Source organism: Varanus komodoensis, unplaced genomic scaffold, assembly GCF_004798865.1.
Source record: "Varanus komodoensis strain SLA01 unplaced genomic scaffold, ASM479886v1 scaffold8, whole genome shotgun sequence".
NCBI classification, from domain to species: domain Eukaryota; kingdom Metazoa; phylum Chordata; class Lepidosauria; order Squamata; family Varanidae; genus Varanus; species Varanus komodoensis.
This window is the reverse complement of record NW_025336481.1, coordinates 2,140,986-2,158,372: the sequence shown is the minus strand read 5'-3', so window position 1 is coordinate 2,158,372 and position 17,387 is coordinate 2,140,986. Positions and strand designations below refer to the sequence as shown.

General features: G+C 55.3%; 1 protein-coding gene across 1 annotated transcript in view; it reads right to left on the bottom strand.

Annotated features, from left to right (window-relative positions):
* ANGPT4 (angiopoietin 4) overlaps window positions 1-17,135 on the bottom strand; it is a 42,860-nt gene extending 25,725 nt beyond the window's left edge. The window contains exon 1 of the mRNA XM_044455124.1: window positions 16,815-17,135. Within this exon, the coding sequence (XP_044311059.1) occupies window positions 16,815-17,135 (321 nt within the window). The remainder of the gene's footprint in view (window positions 1-16,814) is intronic.
* Between the last annotated feature and the right edge of the window lie 252 nt (window positions 17,136-17,387).

The following is a 17,387-nucleotide window of genomic DNA, read 5'->3' as shown; positions in this document are numbered from 1 at the left end:
GTCCATTAAAACCATGGCACAGTTTTCTAAACACGCACCATTAAAATGCCAAGGAAAATAAATGAGATTTTAACCAGATGCCTAAAAGGATATGATGTTGGTGAAATTTCTCTCAGAAGGGCATCCAAGAGACAAGGACAACCTGTGCACCTTTAAAATGCACCTGGAGACTTTTGCTGAAAAGCTTCACCCCATGATCTTGATGCATAGATAGATTTGTGTGCGAGGAGGCTTCCTTTTCGTACTGAGGAAGGACGGCCAAATCTGCCCATTTCATTTTCCCCCCATATCTGCATTTTAAAGCTCACATTCTCTTTGCCCTTTGATGAAGAAATGTGTAACTCCCTGGCGTGCTCTTCTCAAAAGAATGAACCAAATGAAATCCTCACCTTCAGCAGATACAGCTGTTCCCAGCAGGGAGGGAAGCCTGGTCGTTGACCATGCTGGCTGGGAATGATGGGGGTTGTAGTCCAGCAAATTAGGTGTGCTTTCCTGAATTTGCTTTACCTCCCTTGTCTTCCCCCACTTCAGATAGGAGGAGAGTCTCCACCACCTCTTGCTGCTGGGGTGGGGGGGATAGAATAGGATGGGGGGGGGCCTGAAACTCTTTCAGAGGAAGAAGCAACTTTCGGCGAAGTCCTCAGGGGGTGCACAGTGAGTCTGAAGGCAAAAGGAGCGAGGCCAAACTACTAACAATACCAACATCTGCCAACTTAAAGCTCTTTCTGTCAAGAACCAAGAGCTAGGAGTGCCTTTCCAAATTTTTGAGAAGGGAACGGAAAGCAGATAAGCAGGGAATCCCTTCCCTTGGGGTGCATCAGGTCAAGCAGGGCAGTGGCAAGCTCAAGCGTGCCTGGAAAAAAGCAACTCGGAAGGTTCTGGAACCAAGTCCTCTGAGGAATGGCTAAAAGAGCTGGAGAAAAGGAAGTTAAGCGGAGAGATGACAGTGGTTTCAATTTACCTGTGTTGTATTGCTAGCCCTGCTTTCTTCCATGGGCGGAACGCAAGGTGGCCTCCCCTCCAGGCTCTGGCCAGCCCCAGAGCTGCTTAGCTTCAGTGTGGCACATGTGCACACAACAGGCTCATAAATATATTGTTATTTCTTGTATTTTAATTTTATGTTGTGAGCCGCCCCGAGGCTTCGGCGAACGGGGCGGCATAGAAATGTTTTAATAAATAAATAAAAATAAATAAAGGCATTCCTAGATCTAGAGAAAGAGCTATAGAGGACAGGCTGCCATGCAGACGAGGGAGCAGATGGGTCTCTGTTCTTCCCAGGGGCAGGACTAGAACTGATGAGCTGAAGATGGAGAGAGGAGGTTTTGGCTTACCCTTAGGAGAAATTTCAGCAAGAGCTCCTCAGCAGTGGAGCAGAGGCAGCCTTGATGGGTCAACTAGACAGTTCCCAAGGTTCTGACCAAGAAGGGTTCTACAAAAATAGCAGCAGTCCAGAGAAAGGGGTGGAAGATGAGGCACAGCCGTGGAGCAAACGGCCACGTGGGGCTTAGAGAAAGGCTTTGGCGAACCGATCGGAGTGGAGCGCTTGTTCCCCCCAAACTGCTTGGCATGGTGGGCACATGTCTGGATGTGCCACCTAAGAACATACGAAGAGCTGTGATAGCCAACGGTCGATGCACGCCAACATCCTGTTCATCCAGAGGCCGACCGATGGCCTGCAGGATCCCACAGGCAGGATGTGACTGCAACAGCACCTCCCATTTAAAACATTTTTAAATGCTTTTTTCTTTTAAATTGCTATATTATTTTTATTTATGTATGTTTTTATGAATTTTTTGCGAGCCGCCCCGAGGCTTTGTTGCGATGGGGGCGGCATAGCAATGTTTTAAAGAAACAAACCTTGCCCCCCAGCAACGGGAGCACTGCCTGTGGCTGGGGATGATGGGAGTTGCAATCCAACACAGCAGGAGAGGTGACTCGGTCTGGCTTCTTGCTCAGTCTTCATCCCACTGGCACGAGTTCTCGCAAGGGAACTTGGGCGAACGTCTGGAGCAGGCCTGTGAAGCCACGTGGCTCCTGGAAGCCTTCCCCGATTGTCACATCATTAATGGTGCCGCTTCGCCAGGCAAAATCCTTTTGAACTCATGAGCGGAGGACAGTCGAGGCCGGCAGGAGCAGAGAGCAGGCGTGTCCGCGCAAGTGTGCGCAGGGTGCGGGGCGATCCGGGCCAGAGGAACATCACTCACAGAACAGAATCCGTCCACCAGCTGCGGCTGGACGTCACTCTCACTCATGGAAACCGGCACGCTAATCACTAATCATGTGCAATTAAACACAAAAATTAGCTGAAGCTTGGGGGCAGGAGCAGGGACGAAAGCCGATGACCAGCTAATGAGCCTAAATAGCCTCCTGCTCTTTAATCTCAACACCCTCCGCCTTTGCCAGGCTAATTTTGAAAACATCCCCATGCTCTTTTAAACTGCCCTCACTTTCCGGGTTTGCTGGACGATGAGCAAGAGAGCTGCCCAGCGAAACCGGTGGGGCTGCGTGGATTCACGGGGCTCCTTCGCTGCTGTTCCGTGATGTCAGGGACAGCGCCGTGACGTCATTCCATTTACGAAGGGCACAGTCCCACGCATGTTGAGAAAGAAATCCACCCTACAATTTCCAGCTGGCAGGGCCTTCTTTCCTTTCTCAGTGCGCATGGGCAAGATGGCCTGCGTGACTAATCCAGGAGATGACCATGCCAAACCGCACGGGTAAGATGAGGGAACATTCACACACTGGAAGAGGGGAAGGATGCGACATCCTGTGAGAATCCAGCCCGGTTGCACAGTTCAGTGAGCAGCTATGCACACATTCCTCCAAATTACTACAGTCACTTATTCATTGTCAAAGTCCATAAACAGGACGGCCGGGTCTCCAGTTCCCCCCCGTCATTTCAGGACAAACTCTTTCCCATTTCTAAAACAAGAATGGTTATGAACCAGCCATGCACAGGTTGCTAGACTGCAAATAATGTTGCATCTGCGCAGGACACAAATCCTGTAGTGGCATTTACATATGTTCGCACAGGTACAAATATGTATTTTGTTTTGTTTTGTTCTTGGCCTCTTGGCTCCTTTCCTCCACCTCCCTCTTGCCTAACCAACCTCTTCCCCAGAATCCTTCTCATCCTCTTTCTCATCGCCATTTATGAGTTTCCTGATAGCTGATTTTGGCATCTAGATGAGGTGCCAGGGAGCGGAGAGAAGGTCCCTGGGGTGCCTTTTGGGTACAGTAAGCCCCTGCCTCCTGGTGCACCCCCTCCCCCCTCCCCAATCCAGTATATGGAGCCCCAGTATCAAGGTTGCAGGACCTTCGAGGTGGATGCCAAATGATTCTTAATGATCCATAATGTTGGGAAGCCCTAGGACTGTAACCTTAAGCGTCTGCTTTAGCCCCAAAGTCGAGGGTTTGTTTTTTTTTAAATTTCACATGAAGATTCACAGTCTCGTGCACAGTTCTATGAATGTGCCCATTTCTGCAAGCCATTCTGTTAATTTAATGCCCTTCTGAAGAGCAGCTTCACTGAGATATGCATCTGTACATGCACTTTCAGGCTGGCAACTCCTTTGCAAATTTTAGGAGCATGCAAATTTTTCAGTATCTGAATGTTGGGTTTTTATTGGCTTGAGCATGTGAAGCTAAAAACATTTGCATTAAAATGTGAGCCAAGCGAATCTCCACTCCCATAATTATGACCTTTATTGTCCTCACACTGTGTGTGGATCCGTGTGAGCGCATGCACAGCTTTCCCATGGCCACCGCCACGGAAACCTTATGACTAAGCCAGAATCTGAACGCGGTTCTCCGACCCCCAGCCAGGCAAAGCCACCTTCTAGCAGCGTTTCTCTTAGCTGGGGATCTTTTCAGAATCCTTTGACAGCCAGGACTAACCACCAAGTGTGAATCACAGCTCTGTTTCCCCACTGCTTTTAACCACCAGTCCAGGTGGCAGGCGCAGAAAAGCTAAGTTTAAACATTTAAAAAGGTTCCAGGGTGTCTACATCCATAGGTTTTCAGGTGGAGTAAGGCTTGTGGAGAACCCTGGAAGGAAAAAGCGGAGAGAAACCTAGCCCAGTGCAGGCAGAAATTTTGCTCCTGCTGAACCCTGGAGGAGATGATTCTCCCTGAGGGAGAAGGAAGTTCATTTAGCCTCTTCTTAAATCCCCAGGATGCACACAGGAAGTGGGGAAATAAATTATCCACAAATGTGACTCTGATTTGTGTGTGTGTGTGTGTAAGTCTCATGTGGCGGGGGGGGGGGGGGGGGGGCAGGCTGCTCCCTGGAGCAGAGAAGGGGGTTTTGGTTTTGGACTGGGACTCAGAAGATCCGGGTTCTAGTGCCCACTCAGCCATGGATGCTCAACGTAACCTACCTTGCAGGGTTGTTGTGTGAATGAATTGGAGAGCAGAAGGAGGAGGACTATGAAAGCCACATGGAGGGAGAAAAGTCGCAATATTGATATAACGGATGGATAGATACATCCATCAATTACGTGAGCAAACCGCTGGGGTGGCTGGGCCTAGCGAGGCAGTTTGACTAGTCGGCCAAATCCATGGAAGGAAAAGAAACCGGTTGCGAGAGAGCAGGTATGACCTGCAAGAGAGCCGTCTTCCTGAGAACAACAGTATAATTATTTCCCTGGGATTCCTGCTGAGCCTCTTCCCGTCCTCTGTCCTGTCCCCTTGTCCGCCAAGACGGATGCTTCCCCTGCAGGAGCCTCTTCTGTCAATCAGGGCATTTGGGGAGGTCGTCCTGTGCCCTCTCTCTGCAGTGCCTTGACAGGCGGCTGCTCGTCACAGCTTCTTGCTGCCAACAAGGGCGCTGCCGGGAGCCCCTCGGCTGCCCCCCCTTCCCCTGGCCTTGCCTTTGCTCCCACACCGGCTCCAGTCCGCGTTTTCCTTTGAACGGAGACGGCTTTCCCCTGCCATGAAAAATTGCCAGTTTGCAGAGAAGTGGAGGGCCAGCCCCAGATAAAGCAAGCATAACAAACTCAGAAAGCATCAAAAATGCCAGTGAAAGGGGCAGGGGGGGGCGGGGGGCTGCTCCTTGCTATTTCGGGAACAGTGAGCTGGATCCATGTTTACAGTGTTCATGGGAAGCTCCCGAGGGAGGCTGGGGCCGCTCAACATCTGGAAAGCGGCTACCCATTTAAAAGGGGGCTGCTCCCCCACCAGGGGCCCTCCAGGTGGACTGCGGTCCCAGAGGCCACGCTGGGCATGTCGGCATCCCGTCTGACCCAGCTGGAAGGCCCTGGGTTGGGGAAGCACGGTGAAAAGGAAGGAGAGGAAGAGGAGAAGCCCAGCAGAGTCCCAAGACCAGGAGGATCTGGCAGGGCTTCGCCACAAAGCCCTTCCTTACCCTGTGGCGGAGGCACCTCGGAGCAGCCTCTGCAGAGCCCGTGAGCACAGGAGGGAGTCCTCGGAGTGGCCCCCGAGGGGTCCTCTTGGTGCCTCCGGAGCTCCCCTTCCCTGGGTCTCTCTTGAATTCCACTTCGAAATAATAATAGTATTAATAGCTGGCAAACGTGACGGCGCCAGGTTTCCCTCCCTGTTCTCGGCTGCCTCCCGTCCACTCTCCAGTGGCCGAAGGACAACGATGGAGTCGCTCCCGGCCCCCCTGCCATCTCCCCGCACCCCCACGAAGCTCCCCCTTTGCTCCCCCTGCACGCCCGGCTTTCGCCTTGCTAGTCCTCCCCCCCAGCCCCTTCCACACAATTCCTCGCCTTCCCCAGCCCCTCCCTCCTCCCCCCTCCCTCCCACAGCCCCGCAGCTGCCTCTCTCCCCCCACACCTCCGCACCGCTGTTTCTCCGTGCGCATTCTCCCCCCACCTCCCTTTGACCAGCCAAGGCCCTCCTGGCAGCAGCCAGTTGGAAGCAGCATGTTCAGGGAATCCAGAACGGTTCCGCCAAGCCTCGGGCTTCTCGCAAGCATTGTTGCTCCGTTTTGCACACGGAGGGGTTTGTGAGAGAGAGAGAGAGAGAGAGAGAGAGAGAGAGAGAGACTCCCACACACATTTGCAGAGTTTTGCAGTGCTTCCAAAGCCTGCAGTGGCGATTGTGACCAGAGAAAAGCAAAAGGCCAGGAGATCGGAGTGCAAACACACCAGATCCTCCTTGAAAACAATCGCCTGCCCCCAGTGTGCATTTTCTGATGACATTTAATATCATCCCTTCCAGATTGCCAGCTTCTTCGCATCTATCAAAATATCTTGGAAGGGCTTCTACCCGTTAAATCAAGCCCCCAAGTTATTATCTTGGATGGGGTATATTCATGAGACCCAGAAGGCCAGCAGAGGGGAACCCTCACCAGAGGAAGAACGTAAGAGCTTGGAAAAAGCTCAGCTGGACCAGGCCAGGACAGCCTCTGATCCACACCGTGGGCAACCAGCTGCCCATGAAAAAAGCACAAACTGGGCACGAGGGCAATGGAACCACCCACCCACCCATGCTCCCCAGCAACTGGGGGCACAGGCACACTGCCTCCGATCTTAGAGGGAAACATAGAAACAGAGCGAGTCAGAAGGGATCTCCCGGGCCATCTAGTCTGACCTCCGGCACCAGTTGGCTCCGCTCACGACATGCCCACCATGTGCAAGTCCAGCCTATCTTTAAAACCCGCACCGATGGGGCCTCAACCACCTCCCGGGGAAGCCCATTCCACACCCTCGGGGTCCTGACTGTCAGGAAGTGCTTCCTGGCATCCAAATGCAACCTTGGCTCCCCTGGAGCGCGTCCTGCCTTCCTCTGCAGGGAGAACAGGTCTCTACCCACCTCCGTGTGACACCCCCTCACGTACCTATATGTCACCAACAGATCCCCTCGGGGTCTCCTCTTCTCCAGGCTGAAAAGACCCAGCTCCCTCAGTCGCGCCTCATATGGCTTTCCCTGCAACCCGCCCCCCCCCCCCCGCTTGTGGCCCTGCGCTGTCCTGTAGCCACCGACTGCCGTCAGGGATATGTCCAGCCCCCTGAGAAAGCCCTCCAGATGGGTGGCCATCACCACTCCCCATGGCACTGGACCACGCGCTGCGTGAATTCCATTTTGGATTTGCCTTTTGAAACAACGTCCTCTCTGGGTTGCTCAGCTGGTGGGTTGATTCCCCCTTTCCAGGCACATCTCTGCTATTTAGAGAAGTGAAATGTGAGGGAAAGCTTCCGTGAGTGGCGGATCGTCTTGGCTTGGCGACACTTTGGGTTATTAGCTCCCCCAAGTCCACTCAGGCCGCCAGCTGAGCAACCAGGCCCTGCCGGGCACCCTGCCCGAAGCCCACGGGCCCCGACAAATGTTTGCAGCCAAGCCCCCCCTGCCTCGCTCCCAGCCCTCGGGCTTCCTGCACTCAGCAGCTGAGCAGTTTCGCAGGAAGGGTCCTGCACCCCCAGGCCACACTGGTGCTCCCACCCCATTCGAGCCAGCGGTGTGACCTTCAGCATCAACCTGGAACACCTCGGCATTTCTTTGCTTGTGTTGCGGATATTTGCTGGGCATGAAATATGCCTGCAATTCTCATTTTCTGAACTTTTGTTGTTCTGCCCACTAAATCCTAGGTCTATTACTCCACTGTGGGGGGAGGACATTCTACACATGCCCAGAGGCACCCTCCCCCCTTTCTTCCTCTTCTTCCTTCTAACAATTCAAGGCCTTGGCCACCAGGCGCGTTGGCCTGGAGCCAGCCTGAGTGCTCTCTCTAACTGGCTGGCCAATACTTTTCTTGCATTTTCCAGTCCTGTTACGGCCCCCTCCCTCTCCCCCCGCCTTGCCAGTGCTTCCTACTTGTTGTTTCAGGATCTGAATCCAAAGAAAACAGGTCCCGCTAAGTGATTCCAGCTGGGGTGGTGGAAAACAGGGCTGCTTTGGAAGAGCAACACTGCAGCACGGGGTCACCGGGCTTTGGGGCTTTCAGGGAGGGGGTCCGAGGCAGCGAACGCCCAGGTCCCCATCGCAGAGAACTCGGCCGCCTCCGAGGACCAAGAGAGCCCAGCTCACGCCGGCAAAACTGGCGCAGCAGGCAGCCGTGGGCCTCTGAAGGGCCGCCTACCCGAGCTGGTTTAAGGAGACGGCGCCCCGAAAAAGGAAAAGCAGAAGCGCGTCCACCTGCCCGTCCACAGAGCGCTCAGGCCACCTGACTGCAAGTTCCCCCTCTAGAAGGCACTTCTGTTGAGATGCTGGCAATGTGTGCATTCGCACCAACTTTCACAAGCAGATGTGTGCAAATGACCAGTGCCAGTCCATTTGGTCTGAAAGGGGAGCGTGGTCGTGCCTGGAGAAAGCCCCCAGATCGTGCCAACGGCTCTGAATACACGGAACAGCCCTGGCATTGTAGGGATTCCTCTAGGTGACAAAGAATCCCGGGAATTCAGGCCTGGTCGGGTCTGCAATTCCTCGCAAGAGCATCCTGGCTCAGCCCTCCACCCCCGCCCCCAAACGACAGCTCCCACAGTCTCCCTGGGAGGTCTGTTCAATCCGGTTACCAGCGTAGTTCCAGATAAGTCTACTCAGAAGTAGACTCTGCAAGGTTCACTGGAACTTGCTCCCCTGTTAATAGCCTTCTCCAGTCTGGAGCTGGACCGCTTCTCCCATCATTCCCAGCCAGCAGGACGTTTGGAGAGTACCAGATTGGGGGAAGACAGGACTTCAGGCTCAGTCGGGGTGTGAATGCCCCGGTTTGCAGGCGGCCTGGACTGAGAGCCAGTGCAGTGTGGGCCCTGGCCCTGGCAGATGTGAGTTCTAGTCCCCGCTCGGCCATGACGCTCCCGGGGGGGGGGGGCGGTCGCTCACCCAGAGGTTTGACCAGCAGACCAGACAGTGTGGAACTGGAGAACAGGAGGGGCCACGGTCCCTTCTCAGCCCCTTCAGCTCATTTCAAAATTCGAAATTTTGCATTTTGCACCATTTCAAACACGAGAGGTGCTTTCTTCTTTTTTCACAATAAGGCGAAATCCTTCCTTTGCGGTCAGACTAGCTCCGGCGGCCCAGTCCGGTGAGAGGCCAGACGGCACGGCCATCCGGAGGGCCACCACAGTGCCGAGCGCATGCCCCGGAAGCGGTTCCGCCGGCCCAGCATGGGGCATCGGCAGCGCTGCCCGGTAGCAACCTCGGACGCAGCTGTGTACACAGAAGAGCAGCGGGACGCGGGACAGCAAGGAAAGAGGACTCCCCGGGCCGGCGAGGGCGAGTTCCCACCTCCAGGCCCCCTGTGGAATGGCACTGCTTCGGACGCTGCCGCAGGACAGCCGGCTCAGCCTGAGAGCCGCACAGAAGGAACGCGGCTTGGTTTGTGGGCTGCTTCCTCCAAAAGAGCGGGGCTGCCGCCGTGGCCCACAGGGAGGGGGCTGCCCCTTCCTCCCTCCGTTGTGGCCCCGCGACACCCAGCCCTGCCCCGAGCCCCCCTTTGATGCAGGAAGGACACATCCACTGGGCCAGTGGAAGACACTAACACACAAGGTGTGTCTGCATCGCTGCCTTGCCCCATGCAGGGGCAATGGGGCCAGGCCTGGGCGGGGCCACGTCGTCTTCCAGATGTTTGGCCCGTAGCCCCCAGGGGCCCCACCAGCAGCCAGACGGCTGGATGGATGCAAGTGGCAGGTCAGAACCACTGCAGGCCCCCTGGGCTAGGGCTCGCATTTCTCTGGAAGAAAAAGAGGAAAAAGGGCCCCTGGGCATGTACAGTGTGCATGACAGCGAGATTGCATTTGTCTTGAACTGGCTGGCAGCAGGCAGTAAGTGGGGGACCAAGTCCCTGTTCTTTCTTTGCAAACAGAGTATGGGTGTTGCTCTGCCCCAAGATCGGGCAGCCCCCTCCGGCCTCACCGGCGGGATGGTGTGCATGCGTTCTCTCCCCCTCCCCTTTTCAGGGGGCGTTTTTGCAATCAAACCGCCTTCCGGTGTTCCATAATGGAAAGCAGAGGTGGGGGAGAAGCTCGGGGGCAGGGGGACGTGTTCATGTTACACCGGCTGGGGATTCCGGCTACAGTTTGCCGTGCGTGGGGCAGTCCATAGCAGATCATAAATAACCCTCAGAGCCAAAGTTCTCAGGGAAGAGAGATGACCCCCAATCCGTGCCGCAGCATTAAGATCTGCACCCCTCCCAAGGCTGGTATTTCTCCTTCTCCTGTTGCACTTGATGCTCAAACGGGTTGTCCATGCAGCTGAATGGGGGGAGATTCAGGACAGAGACAAGGACTCCGTCACACAGTTAAACGATGGGCTTTGCTGCCATAGGACATGGTGCTGGCCATCTGGAGGGCTTTAAAAGGGGACTAGAGAGATTCTTGGAGGAGGGAAGAGACTCTCCGTGGCTACTAGCCCTGCTGGCCATGGGCTCCCTCCTTCAGGCCTGCACACACTAGTTGCTGGGGAGCTGGGCAGGAGGGGGTCTTGCACCCCTCCTGCTGGAGGGATCCTGTGGGCACTTTGGGAGAAGACTGGGGTCACGTGGGCAGAGCAGAGAAGGATCTGCATTATCTAGTGCTTCCAGCCCTTGACCACAGGGGCAATGACGATTGCCGTGGGATTGATCTAAATCCATTCTCTCCTAGAGGGAAGGGGATTTTGGGGGGTAGCAGGGAAAGAGTCCAGGAGGCAGGAGCCCTTTAAGTTGTTAAATGCACCTTCTCCATGGAGAACTCTATAAGATCGCTCCCGTAATCAGCAAATTTAATCTATTCTTTGGAGATATTTCAGGGTGCGATCCTAGAAGAACGTCCTACAACTCGCTGGAGCCTTCTTTCTGTCCCAACTTTCCTAGGACGGGGCCCTCCATCAACCCAAAACAGCTGCACCCCATGCGTCAGACTGCGTGTGGCCAAGCCCAGTTCTGTCCATGGTGTGAGGAGTCCCCTCTCTGGAAGGGCCTCATCCTTCCCGTGGAGGCTGCTGACTTGCCCTTGGTCAGTCCAGAGCACGGACCAAACTTGCACGGAGCTCTCTGTGGTGCTGATCTCAGCGTGGCGGCTGCAGTCCAGCACCACAGGCAGCCCCTTTGCCGTTCAGGGTAAAATCCAGAGTGGAGACACAGCCTCCCTGACACTGGGGGGCTGGGGGAGGACAACCCTCTATGCCGTCCTCGCTTTCTCGAGGAGGGTGCCTCCTCTGAGAGCGCATCTCCATGGGCAAGTGCATCGCCCAAACTCAATGCCTGTTTCCACCCCGCTTCCGAGGTGCAGGAACATAGAAACAGAGCGAGTCAGAAGGGGTCTCCCTGGCCATCTAGTCTGACCCCCGGCTCCAGCTGGCTCTGCTCACAGATAATGTAGCAATGGATTGCTTAGATGGCAACCCGATGCAAACTTTGCTGCAGCCCTTTGGATGGGATGGAGCCACCTCCCAGTTGGAAGCAAATTTCTGATGGGCAGCACAAATGGAGTCCACGGGGGTTTGGTTGGCTTTCTCGCTCGCTCGCTTTTCCTGAAAAAACAGCCCGAGGACTGGCCGCCTGACGGAGCGCTCCCAGTGCCCGCTGAATCCCCACATGCGGGGCAAGGTCTGCAAGCGTGGCCCCACTCGGCGGCATGAAGGGCCCCCAGTGCAGCACCAGGGCGTGTTCTGCACACTTTGAGTGAACCCCGTGACCGCTGGACAGGGGAGCAAGGTCATGCAGCCCACGGCTACAAGGGGTGGCAACTTCACAGGTTTGGGGACACGTTGTCCTGACTCTCCCCCCAGACCAGAGGCGGCACGCCCTGCAAGGAAGCGGAATGCCAGCAATGCAGCTGAGAGATCGGTGGAGATTCCCGGGACCACAGCCATGCCATTCCTGTGGGGCACACCGAAGCCCTGGCAGGCCACCTCCGAGCCCCTGCTCCGAGCATGGATCGCAGCCTGAATGCCCACCTCCTGCACCCCCATCCTATTGTACCAGCCACCCAAAACTGGTGCCCCGATTTACAGCTCCCATCATCCCATGCTGGCTTTCCAGCTTGGGGAAGACTGCATTGCCCTTTGCAGGCACCTCCGAGGGAGTTTTCTTTTCCTTGCTTTTCAAGCTTCTGGGTATTTCACATAATGTCTCGCCACAACCTGGTTCTTGTGCATCTGCAGCCCACCCTTGTTCAGGGGCTCAGGCCACCCGGCTCTTCATGGGTAAAAGAAATGCAGTGAGGTTTTGCATGCCTCTGTGTATGTTTGCAGGTCTGCGCACAGAAATCGTGTTTGCCACAAGCTGCAGAGCACTGAGCAGGGGAGTGCAGAGCTGAAGTGGGCTGCTTGTGCATTGCACATGAACACTGCACACGGACCAGAGCATTCTGAAAAGCGTGCCTGGGCACTTCCCTTTTCAGCAGAGGCGCACACGAGGCATTTCCCCCGACGAGCAGAGCAAAGGCGATTCGTGGCAGGGCCTTTTGCTGGGATGCGGATGGGGAGCCAGGATCCGGTTCATCACGCTCCTCCACGTCCCCGCTCTGTTTCCCATGAGGGGGAGGGGCCTCGTGCTGGTTTTCGCTTTGTGCTACAAGTTTGGTTATTTCAGCGGATCTGCTGCTGTTTTGGGATCCTGTCCCCCCGAACCCATCAGGGACGCGGCTATTTGTGGGCCTGACGCAAGTCGTCGTGAGTCAAAGATGACGGATGTGGAGTCGAGAGGGACGCGGGAGCAAAAAGGCCCGGCTCTGGCCGGCTCCTATTTTGGAGGCAGATGCCTGCAAACACGGGCAGGGTGCGCCCCTCACAGAGATCCCAGTCCCCTCGCCCTAATTGTCCGGTCCTCCTGCCTCGCTTCTTTTCTCTTCCTTTACCAAGAAACTTGGCCTTCCCCCACTTGATGCCTTCTGGAAATGTATTGGGCTACAGCTCCCACCATCCCTAGCACCATGGCTGGCCTGGGATGATGGGAGTTGTAGTCTAGCACATCTGGAGGGTGCTGGAATCTAAACTGGTCAGTTGCAGAAGATAAGCTTACTTGGTTGTTGCTGCCTGTCTCTTTTGCTGATGTGTTTTAAATTGTGTTTTGCTGTTGTGGTTATGTGCTATCAAGTTGTCTCTGACTTATGATGAACTGAATGGAGTTGATCCATCTCCTATTTGATCTTCCCTCTGCCTTCTGCCTTTGGCTTCCCTAGCGTGCTTGCCTTCTCCAAGGAGTCTGGCCTTCTTGTGACGTGTCCATGGTACGACAGCCTCAATCTTCTCAGGGAAAGCGCTGGCTTGGTCTAAACTGGGACCCTTTGTTTTTATGGAAGGTGGTCAGAGAGGCAGGATGGTCGTTAATTAAGTCATACTGCCCTGGGAAGGGTGTTCTAACTCTTCTGCTTATATGAAGGATCATGTATTCCTCAGTGGGAAAAAGGCTGCAACAGCTGAGCCAGTCTCGCTTGGAGAAAAGGAGAGGAAGGGAAGACATTGGCAGAGAAGGGCAAAATTGTGCCTTGTGTGCAGAGTGGCTGGGGAGACGTTTTTCTCCCAGTGGCCTGATGCTGGAACCCAAAGGGTCATTCCCTGAAGCTGATGGCGGGGGGGACCAATCCAAGGAGACCCTCCTTCACACAGTAAAATGATGGCATGTCCTTCCACAACTTAGGGCCAGCTGTAAAAGGGGATAGGACGGACTCATGGAGGACAAGTCTGCCCATGGCCACGTGCTACCTCCAGATCCAGGACAGTAGGTCTGTGGGCACCAGTTGCTGGGGAACATGGGCAAGAGGGTGCCTCGCACTCCTGTCCTGCTTCCTGCGAGCTGTCGGTGAGAACCGGAGCCTGGATCAGAAAGATCTCAGCCTGAACCCAGAAGAGCTTTTCTGATGCTTTTATGTTCACTCTGTATATCCCAATTTCCAGGACTGCAATTCTACACAAGCATTTGGTTCTTTCCTGTCCTTTAAAAAAATCCTTCACGTTTGTTTTCTTTTATTTAAATTAATCAAATATCCACTGTATCCAAACTAGATTACTTGGAGTTAGGTTTCTAGTCCATGGCATCCATTTCCCATGGGCTACCCAGGCTTCCCACATCCCCTTCGCCACCCTGCTGGGGGAGACCCAGAAACCCACTGTGGTTTTTCCCACACAATGGGCTTCCCCTGGAATTAGAATCTGAAGCTCAGGAAAGGGATTCTGCTGGCAGGTTGTTCCTGATTTTTCACTACCTGGAGTCCTCCCAGGAACTCTATTTTATAAGCTCCATCTTATTTTATTTATTTATTTTTGGATTTATATCCTGCCTTTTTCCGACAAAGGGCTCAAGGCAGCTTACATCATTCTCCTCCTCCATCTTCTCCCCACAACAACCCTGTGAGGTGGGTTGGGCTGAGAGTCTGTGACTGGCCCAAAGTCACCCAGTGGGCTCCATGGCTGAGCGGGGACTCGAACCCCGATCGCCTGAGTCCCAGTCCCATGCTCTTAACCACTAGGCCACACTGCCTCTCTTCTGCTTGTAAAGCTCTTGTCCACATCCAGTTTGAAGATAAACACCTGAGAAGGAACCCCAAAACTGCCCATCCGGAGGCAATTTCAGGGTTCCTGATTGTGCAGCTCCAGCTCACCTGGTCCATTCTTTCCCGCTAGGAAAGGGCAGACTTCGCAATGCCCCTGCTCTCTGCATCCTGCAGATTGTCAGGCTTTGTTCTGTCTCTCCTTCACTGACAGAATCTGAGTCTTTTCCGGAAAGATTTTATTCCACTTGTACTAAGGTACATTAGCCCGAATTTGCACTGCACTGATCTTCGTTAGTGCAAGTGCAACTTCGCATTTTTGTTGTTAGTTGCGAAGTCGTGTCCATCCCATCGCGACCCCATGGACAACACTCCTCCAGGCCTTCCTGTCCTGCACCATCCCCCGGAGCCCACCCAAGCCCACACTGACCACCCTAGTGACCCCATCCAGCCACCTCATCCTCTGCCGTCCCCTCCTTCTTTTGCCCTCTATTGTTCCCAGCACCAGGGCCTTCTCCAGGGAGTCCTTCCTTCTCATTAGGTGGCCAAAGCATTTGAGTTTCATCTTCAGGATCTGGCCTTCTAAAGAGCAGTCAGGGTTGATCTCCTCCAGGACTGACCGGTTTGATCGCCTTGCGGTCCAAGGGACTCGCAGGAGTCTCCTCCAGCACCACAATTCAAAGGCCTCAATCCTTCGGCGCTCAGCCTTCCTTATGGTCCAGCTTTCACAGCCATACATGGCAACTGGGAAAACCATCGCCTTGACTATACGCACTTTTGTCAGCAGGGTGATGTCTCTGCTTTTTAGTATGCTGTCTAGATTTGCCATAGCTTTCCTCCCCAGGAGCAAGCGCCTTTTAATTTCTTGGCTGCAGTCCCCGTCTGTGGTGATCTTGGAGTCCAGGAAAATAAAATCTGTCACTAAGGAGCAACTTTCCATAATGCCCCTCAAAAGTTAAAGATGTGGAGTCTAGAAGGCCACAGAATTTGTGCAACTCAGAAAAAGGCGGCCTGTCACAGAATTTGCAGGTCAGCTTCAGAGAAAACCAAACTCCTCTGAGTTTGTCCTGGAGTTCCCCAACACTGCAATTACGTGTTAAAGCAATATATATATATATATATATATATATATATATGAAACTATATATATATATATATATATATGAGCAATAGCAATTTATATCTAATGTGTATCTAGACATGCTTTATTGTTATAATTATTGTTACCACTACTGTTATGCTAATTTTTTATTCTGCCTTTTCTCTTCTTATGAGGAAGCCAAGACGACTTACATCGCTCCACTTTATCCTCATAACAACAACCCTGTGAGGTAGGTTAGGTGAAGAGTCTGTGACGGGCCCAACGCCACCCAAGGCGCTTCATGGCTGAGCGGGGACTCGATCAGGGATTTCCCAGGTCCCCCGTCCGACTCTGTAACCACCTCACCATGCTGGCCTTCAGCTGAATGAGCACATGCAAATATTATGCAAATCTTTTCACCCATCAAAGCGATGCTTTCCAGAGTTTGGTGATGCGTAACTGGCTGTCCAACCTACCATTCCTCTCCCCATCATGAGTTAATAATAATAATAATAATAATAATAATAATAATAATAACCCCAATAGTTCCCTCCCTGTCCCAAACTTCTGGTCATACATATTCTGGCATATCCAAGAAAGAGAAAAGGGGGCAGAGCTATGCAGATGAGCCAGGCGGGCTGATTCCCCATCCCTGGGGTCACCATGAGCAGGAAGCAGCCCTTTCCCCTATAAGTGGGATGCATCCACTCACTCCCAGGGGGAAAGCCGAGCCCTGTCATGGGGGGGGGGGCGATTTCCCCCTGCGCTGTACGCTGGCCTGCTTTGCTCCGCATCTCGCGTCCTGCAGGGGGCGAGGATGCCCTGCGCTAGCGCCCCTAGGGGTATTGCGCCATCCTCGCTCTCCTCCGCGCCTCTCGGGAGAGCATCTGCGCCAAAGCTTCGTCGGCAGCCCACAAGCTCCGGGATATTTTCGCACAGGAAGAGAAGCTGCCGTGGGAATTCGAAGCGGGCTCTTTCAGGGCACGGCCCAGCCTGCGCCTCTCCTGGGATGGCCGGAAGCAAAGGCGAGGGGACACCCGCGCAGAGAGCCGGCCTCCCCCGGGGCCCACGGGTGCTCCGGAGTGCCGCAAGCGGCCAGACGCGTCGCAAGGGTTAACCCCCGCCCCCGCCCCAACCTGCGAAACAGCCGCCCCTCGTGCACGCCGATGCTGAACCGGGACCCCGGGCGGCAAGGGCACCTGACCCCGCGGCGCTCCCGCACGGAGAGCCGAGCGGGCCCGCGAGCGCCCGCGCAGAAGGCGCGCAGCCCCGCGGCCCGTCCGCCGAGGGCGGCTCCCACGGGCGCGCGTTCCCCCCGCTCCCCCGGCGCCTCTGGGCCGGAGCAGCGCCCTTTCCGCGCCTACCTTCAGCAGCCACTGCGTGTTGTTCTCCAAGGCGCGCTCCAGGTGCTGGACGCGCAGCGCCGGGCGCTCGTCGCCGCGCAGCGCCGGGCCGGCCGGGGAGTCGCGCTGCAGCGTGTTGGCGCCGAAGGGCTCGGCGGCGTGCGGGCAGGGGGGCGGGTCGGCCTCGGGCAGCACGAAGGTGTAGCTGCAGCGCCCGTGCTGCACGCGGTGCGAGCGCCGGCGGATCGCGCCCTCGCCCGCCCTGCGCTGCCCGCCCGCCGCCCCGAAGGCGGCCAGCAGCAAGCCGCAGGCCACCAGCCGCCCGGGGGCAGCCGCCCACATCGCTGCGGCGCGACTCTCCGCGGGAATCGGGCCCCGCTCCGGTGCGGGCCGGCCGCGGCGCGCAGCTGCGTGTCTTTCGCCTGCCGGGCGCGCTGCCTCTCTCCGTCCCTCAGAGCATGTCGAAATTCCGCAAACTCGGAGCTTCCTCCCACCCCCTCCCCTGCCCGGGCTCCCCTCTTCCGAGCCCCCCCCCCCCCCCGCGCGCGCCTCTGCTTTCCCTTTTATCATTAGCCCGGCTCCAGCGGCAATGGG